The 17,642-nt window shown below is 34.5% G+C and overlaps 1 protein-coding gene across 1 annotated transcript; it reads right to left on the bottom strand.

Annotated features, from left to right (window-relative positions):
• Nucleotides 1-10,411: 10,411 nt before the first annotated feature.
• Nucleotides 10,412-17,253, bottom strand: LOC113688931 (AP2-like ethylene-responsive transcription factor PLT2). Its single transcript, XM_027206760.2, has 10 exons — nt 17,115-17,253; nt 13,952-14,157; nt 13,478-13,856; nt 13,255-13,337; nt 13,114-13,122; nt 12,919-13,007; nt 12,744-12,817; nt 12,458-12,508; nt 12,267-12,343; nt 10,412-11,262 (listed from the first exon to the last, which is right to left on the bottom strand). Exons 2-10 carry the CDS (start codon nt 14,097-14,099, stop codon nt 10,541-10,543), a joined length of 1,632 nt encoding a protein of 543 aa, XP_027062561.2. The 5' UTR covers nt 14,100-14,157; nt 17,115-17,253; the 3' UTR covers nt 10,412-10,540.
• Between the last annotated feature and the right edge of the window lie 389 nt (nt 17,254-17,642).

Raw genomic sequence — 17,642 nt, 5'->3', positions numbered from 1 at the left:
GGTAAGAGGTCTCGAATTCAATTCCTCCTGCTTACACTAAAAAAATAAGAATAATAATTAAAAAAAAGTTAACATTTCGTTATTTAGAATACAAAAAGGCTAGCTGATTTGTGCATCTCATTTACTCTAGAAAGACGTATGAATTATGCTTTTTTTGTTTTTAGTGGAAGATTTACTATTTTACGAGTACAAACAACCAAAATTAGTGCTATCACTTAATTGAAATCATTTTCTCATGGTAATGTAAAACAACTTCCTGAATTTACATTTTCTCCTACCAAGTGAAGTCGGTATTAACTATTCTAATTTTCTTTTTAATATGGTGGATTAGTGAAAAATATTTTGAAATAGAAAATAAATTTGGTATTCAATTTTGTTAAATTAGTAGGTTGGCAGATGAAATCTCATTCTTCTATAGTAGTGTGTTTCACATTAGAAAATAATACAATTTTACCATTCAATAGCAGAAAACCAAATATTGGTAGTGCATTTTCTCCTAGCTTGAAAAAATGGTATGAACTATGTAATTTTTTTAACACAATTACTTAGGGGTACAAACAATTAAATGTACTAAGTTAGCCAAGGAGAATAAAATATACTGAGGAAATTTAGTGTGGACTATTCTAATTCTAATTTTAATTTAATTAATTAGTGAGAAAACTCATACAAGAGCAAAAGAGCGATTAATGGTGCGTTTGATAAAACTGAAGTTTGAAATCTGAAATCTAAAGCATGAATCCATTAAGTTATTGAATTGTTAAGTATTAAATCTAATACATTGGAGTGCATATTGAATTTAGTGATAAGTAAATAGTTTATCATTTAATTTTGGAAGCAAATTTTGCGTAGGAAATTCAGTTCTATTTAATTAATTCAGATGTTTGATTTTTTGTTATCAAACGATTTTAATATGTTAAGATCTGAATCCATTAAATCTAAATGCTAAATTGTGTTATCAAACAGTGCCTAAGGGTTTGTTTGATAATATAAAAAAGTGCTGAAATTGAACTTTTTCAGACATTCAGATGTTTTGAGTATTTGATAGATGAAAATCCATCTGCTGAACTTGTTAAGTAGTGCTGAACTTGTGTGTATTTTTTTCGGCACAAAAATCCTAACTGAATGCTTAATTCTGATAAAAATCAATAGAATTCCTACAACTACCTTATCTTATCTACCAAATCTACCCTTGTTTGTTAATTATGTTCAAAATTCTTATCTAATTAAATAACCTGATATTCTCTATCTAAGGGTTTTCTATTTCTCTTTTTTCCCTTTTTAATGACTTTCACATTTTCTCCACACTCCTTACATAATATATTCATCTTTTATATTACTTTGATTTAAAAATAAATATCGTCATTTTCATACCTAACAATTTTAAACTAATTAAATCATAAGTTCTATTTCTTTTTTGGATAAAAAGATATAAGGGCAAAATTGTCAAATTTAACTTAAGCATTCAGTTATAAATGTTTAACAAACAGTATAAATAGATTTAGCATTAAAATTCAGACATTTTGTGAGGACTCGCACTTTTATTCTTAATTTCACCTATTTTAAAAATTATTTGCATTGGCATGTCATTTAATTTTATCACTTTAGCATAAACTTTACTTAAATCATATTTTATCGCTTATGTGTCAAAATTTTTCAAAAAAGCTGCACCGGCGTGATTAATTGGGGATTTGAAGAATTAACCTCGGACTAGTAAGAATGAGTATTAGTGGTGTAAGAAAAACCATCTTGGGAGATTAGTATATAAGAGTAAGAAACAAGAGGGAAACTAGTGAGTGCATGGCACTATTTATCACTATTCCTAGTTGACTTTCTAAACCACTAAAAAGCCATATTTCACTTCATTTCAAATGACCAACCAAACCTTCATCTCCTCTCCTTTTCTCTCTCTTTGGCCGGCCCTTGAAGCTTCAAAAGAGGGGAAGAAAAACTCCTTCTTCAACTACAAATCTTGCTCCAAAAATCTCCCCAAAAATCTTCACACTTTTGGAAATTGTTCAAGCTTGAAGAAAGGCCTTGTCTTGTGGTGGTTCTTGGTGGATTTGGTGGTGCAAAGATTGGACTTTACTAGGGTTGAAGAAGCTTGGAAGATGTAACTAGCTCCACTCTACTTGATCTTTAATTCTATGCAAGATTTGGTAGTAGATGTGGGTTGTTATGAAAGGGTATTTGAAACCCAAAAACTTTAGGCTAGATGACTTGAGGATCTTTCATGTTTTGTGATGGAATCTATGGTAGATTTTGATGCTAAAAGGCTGGATGTATGTTGATTTGTGTTTATTATGGAAATTTCATGCATTGAATGAATTTTGAATGTGATTTGTTGAAGGACAAGATTCCAGAAATTTTCTCTGTGCAGTGGCCGACCTGACCAGCTGGTTTCCAGCCTTGATTTTTGAATTTTTGGGGTGAAATCTAGCTCAATAACCTTTGTTAGATGTTAAGCTATGGATGTGTGAGTAGGTTGAGCAAAAATTTTGGACTTAAGAAGCCAAGAGAGAGAGATGCACACTGCCCTGTTTTCCGAAAAATTCTCGCAGGTGTGACAGACCAGTCTTAGAAAAATCTTGATATCTTGGTGTAGAAAAATCCAAATCAAGTTCTATTTGTTGCATTTGAAACTAGATTCAGAGTACTTTCTACCATACAAATTTCAGAATTTGTTTCAGCTCCTATGAATATCCATGATTTTCCAAACTTGACTGCAATTCAAAACCTGATGTGCTCTTAAACTTGGTAGAGCTGCAACTTGAGGCGAAAATTTGACCTACTTGTGGATTGAATCTTACAAACGTTCTTCTAGACAATTGTATTCCTTTGAATCTAGTCTCCAACGGTATAAAGTTTTCAATTTTTGGACTTATGGAACTCAAGATATGATTTTTCACATAGCATCGCGCAAAGCTGAATTTCTGGTTTGGATCAAAATGTTCTTTTAAGAACTTACAACTTTCCTTCGCTATTTTTAGTCCATTTTAAGTTTGATTTCATGGATGGATACAAGGTCTCTTGTGACTTTAAACCTTCATTTTGAATCTTGGTTTTCAAAGGATTTAAACCTCTCTTGATGTATTGTCTTAGTTGATTAAGCAAATGACTTTTCCTCCTTGTGTGCTAAGTGACTTAGGGTGTATATGAGTGATGATCTAAGGGGGAGGATTGGGCTAAAGATGGTTTGCATTTAGTGATGGTTGGTTGATATTACCGCAAGTGTCCAAGAGGATTTCGAAAGGAATCCCGGCGCTGAACAGTAAAGGACTTGCTTGCTCGTTTGCTTTTGACTTTGGTGAGTGTCAAGTGCATCTCTTGTTGCACACTACTTGGATTACTTCTTGTTGATTATGTGAATTAAACTTGTCGAGACGATTATATACTTTATCTCACTCGTCCTCTCTTGCTTGATTTGATAATTTGCTTGCTCGTACTTCACAATTATACTTGCGTTTGTGCTTGACTTGGCATCGATTTAGGAGCAATCTTATCGACTTATACTTAATCTTGGGGGCCCCAAAACCCAATGGCTAGCCATTCAACTCAAGTCAACAAGGGCTTGGTTGAAGAGTTTAGTGAACCTTGGGCTCATGTACTTGACTTGCTTGGATATACTCGAGTAATATCACATCTTGTTTGACGTACGGGCTCGGTAGGAGATGTAACGGTGGACGGAAATTGGTGAAAAGTGAAATTCTACGGACTTCTTACTTGCTTGGTTGACGGAGTGTCAACATTTGAAAATCGTGGTTCAAAAAGTATCAGTGTAGCATGAATTGTGGATTTAGTTCCGGAGAGCTCCTGTATCCTTTAATGATTGTGCTTTTATTTTCTCTTGTAAATTTATGTAAAACATTATGGCTGCCTTCTTGATTTACATATTCTTAATGCTAATTGTACTCGTTTGCTTGCCTGCTTTTCTTGGTCTCACTGAGCGTTAGCTCACCTTTTAAGTTTGATTTCCTTAACAGGATCTTGAAGTGGAGAGATTTGTTTGAAGACGCTGGCTTTGATTATATTTTGGCTAACTATGGATGTAAAATGATTTAACTGACCTTTTGGTAGTTGTATTTTTGGGATGCTTGATGTAATTTTTGGAAATATTATGATGTAGAATTGAACGACTTTTGAAGGAAGCGACTTCCTCTTTATATTAGTATTTTGTTGGTTGAATAGTTCTAAATTATAAACTTGGCTTGCAATAAGCCCTAGCGAGAGCTAGGCAGGCGGCCTGTCGAAACCCTAGGGTTCGCCCTAAGGAGAAGTGGGGTCGTCACACATTTATATATTTCTTTTCAGTGTTTAAAATTCAGCAAATTAATTGTTTCAGTGTTCAGATTTCAGAATTCAGATTCAGTTTTATCAAACGGAACCTAAGTTACAAATATTATAATTAATTTTAAAATATTAACGATCAAAAAATCATTCTTTTACATTTCATATTGCACAAGGATGCCATTGTGCAAGATTGCAGTAATAAAATATGTTAAAAATGGAATAGCAACATTATTAATCTATTTTAGAAAAAAATAATTGTGAAACAATTCCTTTTATAGTTTAGTCAAAATTGCATACCCCAGAATGATGGTAAACTTGCCTACACAATAAGTTATATGTAACGTATGATGCATTTAATGTAAAAGTATCAGATCTTGGTGTTTTTTTTTTTTTTTTGCCCTTTTATATTTGTTGGAGTTAAAAGAAAGATAGAGAGAAACTTGCGAGTCACAAAATGCGTAAGTACTCGTAATATGATATTCAAATGGGTAAGTCTTCCAAATTTTGGTCAATCAGGCATCAATTCTAGATGTGATAATGACTACGGATTTTGAGTAGCAAGGGTGGAAGCTTCCCTTAATAAATAAAAGATAATACAGTGATGTCCAACTTTATCTTCCCCATTAAATTGGAAAGAAGGGATAATGAAGACGAGCCATTTCAGCAGATGGCCTCGTTGAAAATTACTATTAACTCTTACTATCATGCTTGAATTAGGTGAAGAGTAATGGTTCGATGACAGACACTTTAATTTAAAAAAATTACAATCACTAGTTGTAGCCGGTTCTCTATGGTTCTCCAACAATTCCCTATGATCTAAAAATTTGTTAAAGTACCACTAATGCTGAATGAAAGTAAATTACCTTTTACCCCCTTTCATTTGGCATTTTATCATATAACCTCCTATGATTTAAAAATTTATATATAACCCCCTCATAATATGGGTTAAAGTGTCATAGTTAGTTTTTCTGTTAAAATTAATGGTCAATAGTAAAACATCAAAATCAAACTTATAAATTGATAAATTCATCCTTTCACTATTGTTTTTCTTTTTTTCTATTTCTCTCTCTCTCTCTCTCTCTCTCTCTCTCTCTCTCTCTCTTTTTGGGAGATAATTTTGAAAACCTATATTTTGGCTTACAAAAACTCAATTTTCTCCAAATATAAAAGAGGTGGAAGGGAAATAAAAAAATAAAAAAATAAGAAAAAAGACTGAATGGAAATATAAAACAAGTAAATAAGAAACAATATATACCAAATCTTTTTTTACTACAAAATATCATTATAGTTTTTAAATCAAAATTTTAATGATATTTTGTAGTTCTTATTTATCTATTTTTAATTTCTTTTTTTAATGTTTACAGGAAAAAAAGTAATGAAAGGGCAAATTTGTCAATTTATTAGTTTGATTTTGACTTTTTACTATTGACCGTTAATTTTAACGGAAAGGTAATGGTGAAACTTTAACCCAAAATCATGAGTTACATACAGGTTTTTAAAACATAGGAAAATTATTTGCTAAAATATCAAGTCACGTGGGATAAAAGATAATTTACCTAGGAAGAAAATTCCCCTCTTGCAATCAGGACAACTATCTTCTTTGCTGCGAAAATTGTAAAAACAAAATCATCCTTTTTTCCTTCAAAATTTCCCAGGTATGGCAAAGAACATCTTTGCTTGACTAATTTTGTCATTATAAATAAATATAAAGGGAAAAATCACTTGAGACTTAAGAGTAACAATAATTAACTGGTAATGGTTTGGTGATGGGGCATATTGTGAGGACTTGAAAAATTCATTTATATTTTCTTACAATTCTCTTTATTTTTGAATTAGTTAATTCACATTTTCCTTAATACTAATTTACTTGCTTTAATATTTGTAACCAATTTTTTTATGATAGAGTCCAGAGTTTTTACTTTTACTTTTATAGTTTGGTGCATGTTAGGTTTTATGGTGCATTGTGATAGTGTGATCAATTGGAGAAGTGTGTGTACTAAGTTTGGTGGATAAGAGCGGGTGTTAAGTAAGAAGAAATATGTGATTAATAGTACTAAGAGTAAATTAGTGAATCATAAGTTAAAAATGCAAGAGAGACAAAGAAATATGCTTGAATCAACTCGCGCCGCTTGTTACCGGTCAAAGTCACCACTTGACGAAGACTTTCTTTCCCTAATCTTCTTATTTTTCCTTCCCAATTTTTCTAATGGTGTTGGCCTAAATTTTGGAGAGGAAAAAGAGAGGAAAAGAAGAAAAGAAGAAGAGAAAATGGTTGGATGCCAAGTGTTGGCAATCAAGGTCATCTTTGACCAAGACCTTTTTTCCATCCTTATCTTTCATTTCACCAAAATTCCCTTCATTTTCTTCCCTTTTTGGCCGACTTCTAGAGAGAAAAAAAGAGAGAAGAAAGCTTCAAAACTTACCTTGATCTTGCCTTGATTAAGTGAGGAATCAACAAGAACCACTACTCTAATCCGAAGAAAGTTGCTACAAGGGGACAAGAAGGCTTGTAGTGGAGTGATTTGGAAATGAAAGTTTTGGTTTTCATTTTTCTCATAGGAGTTTGAAGGTATTAAGTTAAGAAACTCTCATTCTCTTTCTTATCTTGCATTTTATTGGATATATGCCTTGAATATGGAGGTTTTGTGAAAGATTTCATGGATTTGTGAAGATTGGTGAACTTTTCCAGCTTTGATTTATATTTTCCAGCCATGAGATGATGATATCTAGCTTTTCTATGGACTTGAGAGTTTTAATATGAAGATTTCTAGCTTTAGTATGAAATTTTAGCTTCAAAATAGGATTTTTCATCTTAGTTTATGAAATTCCAGCCTAGGGTTTAATTTTCCTGCTTGAGTATATGATGAATATATGCTATGTATATGCCTAAATTAGTTAGTTTGTGGCCTAGTATAAGAACCCCTTTTACCTTATCACTTGTGGAGTTGATTTGGGTTGTTTTGCCATGAAGCTTAGCTTAGACAATTGGAGGAAAATGGAAGAAAAATAGGGGAGGTGCTGCCCGTTTCTTTTCTTGTAGTATAAGCTTGTGAAAGTGAGAGTAGAAGGATGAGTTGTGGTCGATTTGGACTTAGTTTGCTTATGGATACTTGATTCTACTTTGGTTATGAGTTATAAGCTGAAATTTTGCCAAAAACTATATAGTTTGCAAAGAGAAAGTAATGGACATTTTAAGCATGATTTCTAGTTGCATAAGTCAAGTTTAAACTTAAAGGTTTTAATCGTTTTCTTTCTAAAAACAAAGAGGAGCGTGCATGTATCTTGCATATAGTTTGCTAAGCATTATAAGGTTCATTTACATGATCTTTCTTTGATATTAACAAGCAACGGTTGTATATTTGAAACCTTGTTTGATTGCAACTTGCCATATGATATTCACTCACAGATTTCGAGAGTAACTACGGTGTAGGGTCTGAGCTTGATGTTGATAAGCAGTAACTCATTGGTGAGTGTTCAAATTGCATGATTTGGATTATGTGATGCTTCATGTGACTTCTTGTTGAGATTGACTTGATATTGCAAAGACAAATGTGTACTTTATCGCATTCGACCTAACTTACTTGAATTCTTGTCAATTTGTTGCTTGTGAATCGATATGTCTGTGCATGACTTGAAAGCCGATTGGAGTTGTTATCTCGCCGACTATACTTGTTTTGAGATCCCAACCCCAGTGGCTAGTTGGTCAAATCAAGCTAACAAGGGCTTGGTCGAGGTGACCAATGAACCATGGGTCTTGCATCTTGTATTGGCCTTGGTATACTCGAGTATTACCCTACTTGTACTTGATTGGCGTGTGGGACCGGTTAAGGGGGATGATCGGTGGTCGAAGTTGACGGAGTGTCAACGGTTACAAGTAAAGCAGCCAATGTGAGGAAAAATGTATCCTGTTATTGATTTGCTTGTGAGGAAAAATATGCCACTTGTTCTTGATTACCTATTATTGATTTGCTTAGTGACGGCCTTCTTAATTGCTTTGAGATTGATTATTTGTTTGCATGAATTGTTTTGGAACCTCGCTAAGCTATGGCTCATCCCAATAGTTTTGTTTTCCTTATAGGGGCTACGAGCATGGGCGAGTAACTGTGATCGGATGGATTTTATTTAGATCTTTTGGCTTTGTAATTGTAATAGTACTAGTGCTCGTCTAGGGTTTGGATTTCAACTAGAGATTGAATTTTTTGTTGTATTTTGAGTATGTATGGACGTTTGAAATGACCGAGTATGTACATCTTACAGGATATAAAAGTACCAAGCTCAAGTTACTGTAGCAATTGTGGTTCGGTTATTGCAGTAATTTACACCAAATTTGAGGGGCCTTTGGTTCGGGTGTCTTGGTGGGTTGTGCTACTCTTACTCTTGAAGTTATAATTCGACTTTTAAGTTATGCGAGCTAGTCCTGGTGAAAGCTATGCAGGCGGTCCGCTAAACCCTGGCGTACGCCCTAAGGAAATGTGGGGTCATCACACATATGGACAGAATCAACTAAGGGAGTTTCGATTTGGGGGTGGAGGACAGGAACTGAGATTGTAGATAACTTACAGAGATAGAGGTTGAACTGGTGGTGGACTGCAAGAACGGGTGGGACTTAGAGTCAGGAAGGAGGAAAATTGGATTTGCGTGGTGGTTTCGCAATTAATTATGGCAACCGGATATAAATGAGTTCAGAAATTCGTGACCAAGATTTGTTCGTAGCACATTTGAAGTTACGGATTGTCATCTCAGTATTTCCCTTAGGTGAATAACAACAAAGGGTTGTACTTATTTCTTTCGAAGAGCCAAAAAAGAGTCAAAGTATGAAAGGTTTTCTGAAATAAAAGGTATATTACACTTTACCCCTTCTATGGTTTAGTGTTTTTTACATAACCCCCCTATGATTTTAAAAACTATACATAACCCTCTCATGGTTTGGATTAAAGTGTCAAAATAACGAAAATAATCATTTGTAATGGAGTCACTTAAAATGTCAAAAATACCCTTATGTAAAGTTGAAAATTATTTATTAACCAAGAGGAATTATGTGCATATTTTAAAAACCATAAGAGGGTTATATGGTAAAACATTAAACCATAAAGGGTTATACGGTAAAATATAAAATTATTTGACATTAGTACGTCATGTATTTATAAAGGTAATTTCGATATTTTAAAAAATTCTATTACAAAAGACCATTTCCGTTACTTTGACACTTTAATCCAAACGACAAGGGAGTTATGTATAACTTTTGAAACTATAGGGGGTTATGTAAAAAAAACACTAAACCACAAGGGGTAAAGTGTAATTTGCCCTAAAATTTTTAATCTCTCCGCCTCATAAAATTTGTCATATTCAGGAGAACGTGTAATTTATGTATAATGATGTTCACATGAAAGAAAACTTTTATTTTTCTATTATATCGTTAGTGGTGGATCATTTTTTATTGGGTAAAAAACAAAAAAGCCCCCTGTGGTAAGTCTAATACACAGAAAAGCCCCCTATGGTTTCAAAATATACAACACGATACCTCATGCTTTGAACTAAATTGTAAAGGTGACGGAATCCGTTAAATTTAACGGAAATGACTTATTGGAACCTAAAAAAAAAATTTTATACTTAATTTTTATCAAATATACCTATTCTACCCCTTAACCCTCAATTCTCTCTATTTAGAGAATAAAACAAATGATTTTTTTGAGCTGTCTTTTGCTTGATTATATCAGGGTATTTTGGTCATTTTGTCCATTTCCGTTAACTTTAACGGATTCCGTCACCTTTACAATTTAGTTCAAAGTATGAGGGGTCGTGTTGTATATTTTGAAACCATGGGGGGCTTTTCTGTGTATTAGGTTTACCACAGGGGGCTTTTTTATATTTTACCCTTTTTTATTTGATGTATTAATAATTGTGAGAAATAAGCAATGAACCATATGAAACGTAAAGATAAAATTTCACTGAAAAAGATTAGTTGACATTTCTAATATGATAATTAATTTGGAACAAGAAAAAGTGACAAACACGATAAATTTTATGAGACTGAGGGAGACCTTCAACTCGAACTTGCTGAGATTTAACTCTAATCCAAAAAGAAAAAAAGTTTAAAAAAACAAGAAGCAAAAAAATCCAGAAAGGTTAGTGGATAAATCTGTAGCGATTTAATCACCCAAGGGAAAAAGAAAAATGTAAACAAGGTTCTCAAAGACCAAAACCATATTGCGCGGATGCTCTTTTCTTCATGCCTCTTCGACTGCGTGACATCTCAGTCATTCCACATTGGAAAAACACTGGGATTTGAGCCTTGAACAGACTCCCCAGACCATCCAGTGTAAGTTCCAGATGGCATATCATAGTCAACTTTAACCAATCCAAGTTCCTCAGCTGAGCCTCGTGCATTTCCAGAAGTAGAATTTGAAGTCATGCCAAGTCCATTTCCCAAGTACCCTCCACTATAACTCCCACTTGAACTTCCATTGTTGTCCATCACAGAGGATGAAGAACCCATATTCATCAACCCATGCAGCAATACTGGATTGCTTTGAAGGTAATTGTTGTAGAAATGGGAGTTGTGGCTTGATGGGTGCAAGTAAGAGCCTGATTGTTGGTGCAGCTGCAATTGCGTTTGGATGTAGCTTTGGTACTGTGAGTCTTGAGAATATTCCGAGATTTCGTGATTTTGCAGAGTCAGTAAGGGCTGAGCATCGAATGGTTGCTGCATTAAAGGGTATGCCTGGAAAGGACCCGAGCTTGAGCTCCCATACTGGAAACTTGAACCTAAACCTATCATTTCCTCACGTTTTCTTGATGATTCTAGTGCTTGTGCTTCCTTGAGCCGTTTGGCTGCCCCTCCACCTATTGGCAGAGTGTTACTTTCCAGAATTGCTTTCACGTCATAGCGACTCATGTCGAAATTGGTGACTGCATTGAGGCCTCTAAACTTTATGGCGGCAATGTCATACGCTTCTGCTGCTTCTTCCTCAGTGCCTGCATCAACATGCTTTATTTTAGGGAAAAATCCAGAAATAAGTAAGTTGTTAACTAGCCGGCAGATATTGAGGTAAATTATATTCAAGTAACAAAAAGGATTTATTTTTTGTATCCTGCTACTTTAACGAATTATTTACACGAGTTCTACATCTTTGTCGCACGGGCTAACAAATATTGACCACTAATTATGTGTTAGAAGTCTTAAAACAGTTACTATACAAGATTTTCCACAGCAGAAGTGTATTAAACATGGTTCACCGTTGCGTCATGATGGATGCAATTGTTCTACATCCGTCGCGGCATATCGATTGAATATTAGGTGATATGCACATTATAACACATAAAAATTTCAAAAAAGATTTGAAAAAATTACTAAAATTAAAAAATATGAAAAAGGCACAATCTAAAAAAAAATATTCGAGTCGACTCCGAGTGGATTCAGATATATTGGTCGATACCATGCATCACGAATTCGAATCAGCCAATATCGGTTGAATCAAAACAAGTCACCGCGGACATAATATTATTTGCGATTCAGGAATTGATATCGTACCGGTTCCCTCCGTTCCTGTTACAACCCTGTTGAGTTGTATTGAAATCAGCCGATATTGCTAACCAGGGTACTAAATGTTAATTAATCCCAAGAGAAAAAACGAAGGACGCAAACTATCAAAGGAATTAGGTAGCAAGCCTCCTATTTTTACATCTCCTATCGTGTGGAAATTGTCCATTAATTTTGTTTCGCACCATTTGGGTGATCCAAGTTGCGTTGAAAATTTTATTGTGGGAAGTGTTCAAACAAGAATTAGGTGTTAACGGGAAGCTCAAGGAAAAAAAGGAAAAAAGAAAAAAGTTTTGGTAAGAAAATTTTAGCCAAAATGGTGTCAAGTGGAATAAAATATTTTTTAAAAATTTTATTGTTTGGCTTAGGCGGTTTGTTTAATGTCAAAACATGGGCTGAAAATCATGACACTTTTATGCATTGTATTGGAATTGCTTACTGAAAGTTCCCAAGTAAAGATCTTTGTTTCCTGCTACTCTTCCTATCCTAGCTTGCCATCTTCCATGCTGGTGGTGCCTGCTCACGTAACATCTGTGAGAAAGAGCCAGAAAGAACAGGAGGAGCCAAGAGAAAAAGAAGCAGAAAGACTGAACAATTTAAAGAAAAAGAAAAAGTCACGAAAAATTTTACCTTGTTACTCCACGATATTGGGAAGCTCCTCTAGAGAAGCCACTGCTCTTCCTAAAGTCAAACGCCCAAGAAAAATAGTAGAAGTCAAAATTTTAGGCACTTCGAGAATATGCAAGAATATTGTTTCTTCTTTGTACTAATGAAATAGGAAAAAAATTGCAAAATACCATAACTGCTTTTATTTTGATATTTTAACAATCAAAAGAATTGGAACAACGAAGATGGAAGTTTGAATGGATTAACTAGAAGCAGATTTTGATTCTCAAAGTAACGACAAGTCTTTTACCTTCTGATCGAGGCAACAAATTCTTGTCTAGTCATATGTTTCATCTCCTCAAGTTCCTTCTCATAGTTGCTTATCTGCAATAAATATGATATTAAAATTCATCTTAATCCAATCTAAGTCTAACTGGTGCAAATAAAATTTTGCCATAATCAGTTCATGATAGAAAGAAGCTCACTGGAAAATTGGTGGTAGTTGATGTGCCCCAGTATTTCAGTGCTGCGAGGTCATAAGCCCTAGCTGCCTTCTCTTCCTTGTCATACCCTCCTGCTCAAATGAGTAAGATCAATGACAACTGAAAAATGGATTAAACAACTTGACTTGTAGAAGAAGAATAGCCATCAAAACTTTCAGAGATCGATATCAAACTTACCTAAGTAAACTGAAGGTGACAAAGAACCGCATATGTCCATCCATTGATATAGTAAAAAAGAAGAAAAATTAGCAAAGTAAGTGAGATGTCCAAGCCATTTATGTTGCATTTGAGATGAAATTTTGCATGCAACTTTATTACCTTGACGACCTTTCCTCGACTGACCTTCCCTTCTACAGCTATTATCCCATAGATGAGCTTCATATCTTCCTGTCCATCTATGCCTGAATACAAGAAGCAAAGCATCAAATGGAAAAACAAAAATATATTTCAAACATTTATGCCATCAACATGTAACATCAGGAACCTAGAACATTCGTTCTCCTAAGTCGCCAAGCTAGATGATTCAGTCTCCTAGTGCTACCTTGTTACACCTCGGTATATCGATGTTCTTTGACCAAATGTGTCCAATGTTCTCCTTGGTGCAGCTTCAACAATACTACTATTACTATTATCGACACTTGCACTAGTCTCACATGTTGAACCCTTTCCACTACCCATGGACAAAGTTAGAGACTGCATACTGCTCCCACTTTCTTGAAGTTCATAGTTGTTTGAGGCAGCAGCTGCTAGGGCATTTGGTACTGGAACTAGACTACTGTTTGAAAACAGGTAATCAGAGTCATTAGCTTGTAGTTCACTGTATGACACAATCTCAGATTGATTTTCGGATTTTCCGACACCAAGAAAATCAGCCACCTTAGGAACTTCACTGTTGCCATGAGTATTGATCAAATTCCACTCTGCTAAAAAAATATGTAGAAAATCATACTTACACCTGCAAATTCACAAACCCAATAAATAGAAAAAAGTAATAAACGCAACTCGAGTAACATACCTTGGTTTTGGAAGGGATTGTCAATATTTTCATTGACTAACCCTAAAGAGAAATGATGAGACTGAGCAGTTTGAAGATGTGCTGGTATTGAAGAATGAGTAGGTGAAAGAGGAAAAGATAGCCAGTTGTTTGAGTTCATAGACCCCATATTTTTTTAGAATCTTCCTAATGATCAATCTAACTCTGTCTTGTCAGTGAGTCAAATCCTGCATATGCCAAAACCAGTAAAGAAAACAGGAATGATATAAACATTATTCGTCCACATTTTGATTAAAAATAAACATGTCAACAGAAAGTAGATCATATGTGATGAAACTGACATAGATTTTACCCTAGTTTAAGAGCTTCTTCAGCTTCTCTCTTCCTCTCTCTCTCTCTTCCCCTTACAATTTCTATGAGATCTCAGGAATGAAATAGTAAAAACAATAGGGAGAGAGAGAGGAGGATAGGTGAAAAAGAGAAATGCTAAGACAATTAGAGGTATTTAAATCACAATATTTCTGACACTTCCTTCCCAAACCCCTTTCTATGACGGTCCTTTACAGTAGTCAGGCTCTGATCAGCGAATTCCAACACCCCAAAAATATTCAGAGTGTACTTTTTGGGCTACGCTATATTAGCTTACAAATGAGGCATAATAATAGTCTAATATCAAAGGGCACGAGTGTCTCACTATACTAAAAGCTGTGGTCCTTCAGTCTTTGTACTAAGACAAACCTGCAATTCCAACTGGAAGAATCCAATTTTAGCCAACCTCCCTCCAGGGCCCTCCCGACCCCACTTGGTTTATTGGAACTCTCTTCCTCGTTCTGTGTAATTAATGACACCCCAAAGCCCAGCATACCCACACTCAGCATATCATCTCTTTGGACTAACATTTACAGTCCACGGAAAGCTACCAACCTATATCTTCTTTCACTCGTGCAACCACTTGGGATTGATATTCCAAAAGACTGATCATATTAGTGGTATTGCATACAAAGAGAAGCACTTTTCCGAAATGAAAATAATGATAGACATACATGAGTACATTTTAAGTGCCCGATACGATATAACGCTGAAAAGTATTCATTTTTATTTCTTATAGAGTATATCTAGCTTGTCCAATTCAATACTTATAATCTTAACTTGTACTCTAATCAGTGGCAGAACCCCAGAAACTAAGTTTTGGGGGGACATGACTGTAAAATTGTATACCTCAAAGGAGTTGTCTTGCAATTTTTACAAAAAACTTTGGGGCAAAGCTAATCTAATCAAAGATATAAGTGAAAATATTAACTATTTTAAGAGGATATAAAAGAATTTCTAAAATTTGCGGGGAGGGGAGCGGCAAGTTCTAAATTTTACAAGAATATATGTGAAACTTTCAAATTTTTTGAAGGTATATAAAAGAATTTGTAAAATCTTAAGGGGCAGCTGCCCCTCCACGCCCATCCTTAATTCCACCAGGGACCGTAATCCAATGATTGAATTTATGTTGTATAGTACAAAGAAGAAATATTTTCGCCACCGTTACAAGTCACACCCATTACTCCCATTTCCTCTTTAACAAACAGCAAATCAAGCAAGATCAATAATATGCAAACATATGTAGTGGAATAGATAAGTTAAACTGAACTTGCAGGAAAGTCTAATGACGGAATTAATTTCTAATACTAGCCCCCAGTGCACTGGCGCGGATCATTTTCCGTACAATGCAAAGATGAATACTAGAATATTACCTAGTGTATAGTAACATAATTTCTTGTGTCCATCATTGATCATACATGCAAAGAAGTTGATTAATGAGGGAAACCATCTGACCTCAAAGGCTCAAACACAGTAGTCTTAATGCCCGTGAAACCATTCTGTGGATTCTATAGCAGTAATGCATGTGCCAAAGAGGAATGAATATGGCCATGCAATATTTTATGGAGAATATCCGACATATTGAATTATAAAAGTACTGCAAAGAGTAAGAAACACTGTTTCAAAGATAAAAAACGAAACCAAAATATTGTTGAATAAAAAAATAGATTTGATGAGTGAGAGATTAAGGAGATTCATGAGATTGAAAGATTGTTTTTTCCAAGTAGAAGTCTGTTGACCATCTAATTGGAAATCGCACTCGTCAAAAGCTTAATCCAGAATTATTTATTTGTTTTGAAGTGCATGTCCTCTACAAACTAGGTAGAAGCTCTTTCAGTACTTTGTAGCTCTTTGTTTCTGTGCCTCTTGTCTTCCACTCAACAATCTTTGAGTCAAAGAAATTTCAGAGGCCATATATGATGTTTCACCTACTTTACCTAACTGGTCCCCGAAACCACCGTAATACATGGTCATTTATGAAATTAAATATACAAAAATCATACTTCAAAAAAGAAAGAATTTTGGATCTCTGTCTTTTTTTTTTTTTTAAGAAAGGGTATCAAGATTTTTATTGAGAAAATCAAAGGAAAACCAGTAGAAGTAAGAACTGAAAAAGGTAATCAATAGGGACAAAAGCATGAGTGCAAGACTTTCTGTACAGATCATACAACATAAGGTTCTTAGAAGTTTGGTTGACAGGCGGCTGGACAAGTTATATGACAAAATATTTGTTTACGGACTGAGATTTCCAATCTAATTCATTCTCGTTTACTTAGCACATACTAAAGATAAGCTACACCAAAAATGTCAAGAATCTAATTTTAATTGTTGCATATCTTTTCCAAATAATTAAAAAAGCCGAGAAAAAACAATCACCTGCCCTTGTTGTGACACATTTGCCGCCAAATTCTTGTAGATAAACGTTTAAGAATCTCTGACTATGCATATATCAATACAAAAAGGCATACTGAAAGAGAACAGTCATATTTCTTTAACTTTCAGATAAAACCCTTCCTCAGGAATTCCAAGAATCCTAACAACTAACAAACAAAGAAAGCGGAAGAAATAAATTCAATACTACTACTTAAAATCCATCTCTACTCACCAAGAAGATTGTTAATAATTAATCAACAGAAGAAAGTGGAAACATCCCAAAATGAGAAGCGGAAAAAGAAAACTGCTCCTCCATTAACTCAACGAGAAAAAAAATTTAAATAAAATAAAAAAGAAAGAAAAAGAAGAAAGTAAAATCGTAATAAAATACTACAATGACAAAATATGCCAACCAAAGTACAGAACTTACTGGATAAATTACCTTTAGACCGGGGTCGAAATATTTGTATTGTACTCTCCCTCTATTCTGCGTAGCTTTTCTCCTTCTTCTTCTGCTAAGGTTGTAGCTTGCATGAATGTGAAATCTTGGAAAATGTGGAACGAGAGAGATAGAAATTAGAAAGTTTACAGGCCATTTAGAATTAATTAAAAAGAAAAAAAGAAAAGGGGGACTCATTTAATCCTTACAGATTGAAAAAACACACCGATTCAGATTTTGCGGCCAGGTTCGGAGGGATGTGACTGCCACGTGTCAGTTAATCATGTCATAATAGTGTTGAGAATTGAACCCGGTTTTGCATGCGTTGCCGACTTGCCTCCACAGACAAAAAGGAGAGGCAAATATTCATCGTGGAAACTGTTTGGGGTCACAAAAACTATAGCTAGCCAGCAGCAATTTATAATAGGGATTTTCAAAACATGGTTTTTTGGGAATAAAATTGATTTGAAAAAATGAAATCAAGATTTCATTAATAACTCGACAGTGAGATTTTGAACATGTTTTGAGACT

The sequence above is a fragment of the Coffea arabica genome, chromosome 1e, assembly GCF_036785885.1.
Source record: "Coffea arabica cultivar ET-39 chromosome 1e, Coffea Arabica ET-39 HiFi, whole genome shotgun sequence".
Classification (NCBI taxonomy): Eukaryota; Viridiplantae; Streptophyta; class Magnoliopsida; order Gentianales; family Rubiaceae; genus Coffea; species Coffea arabica.
The sequence above is the reverse complement of the archived record's forward strand: the minus strand, read 5'-3'. Positions and strand labels throughout refer to the sequence as shown.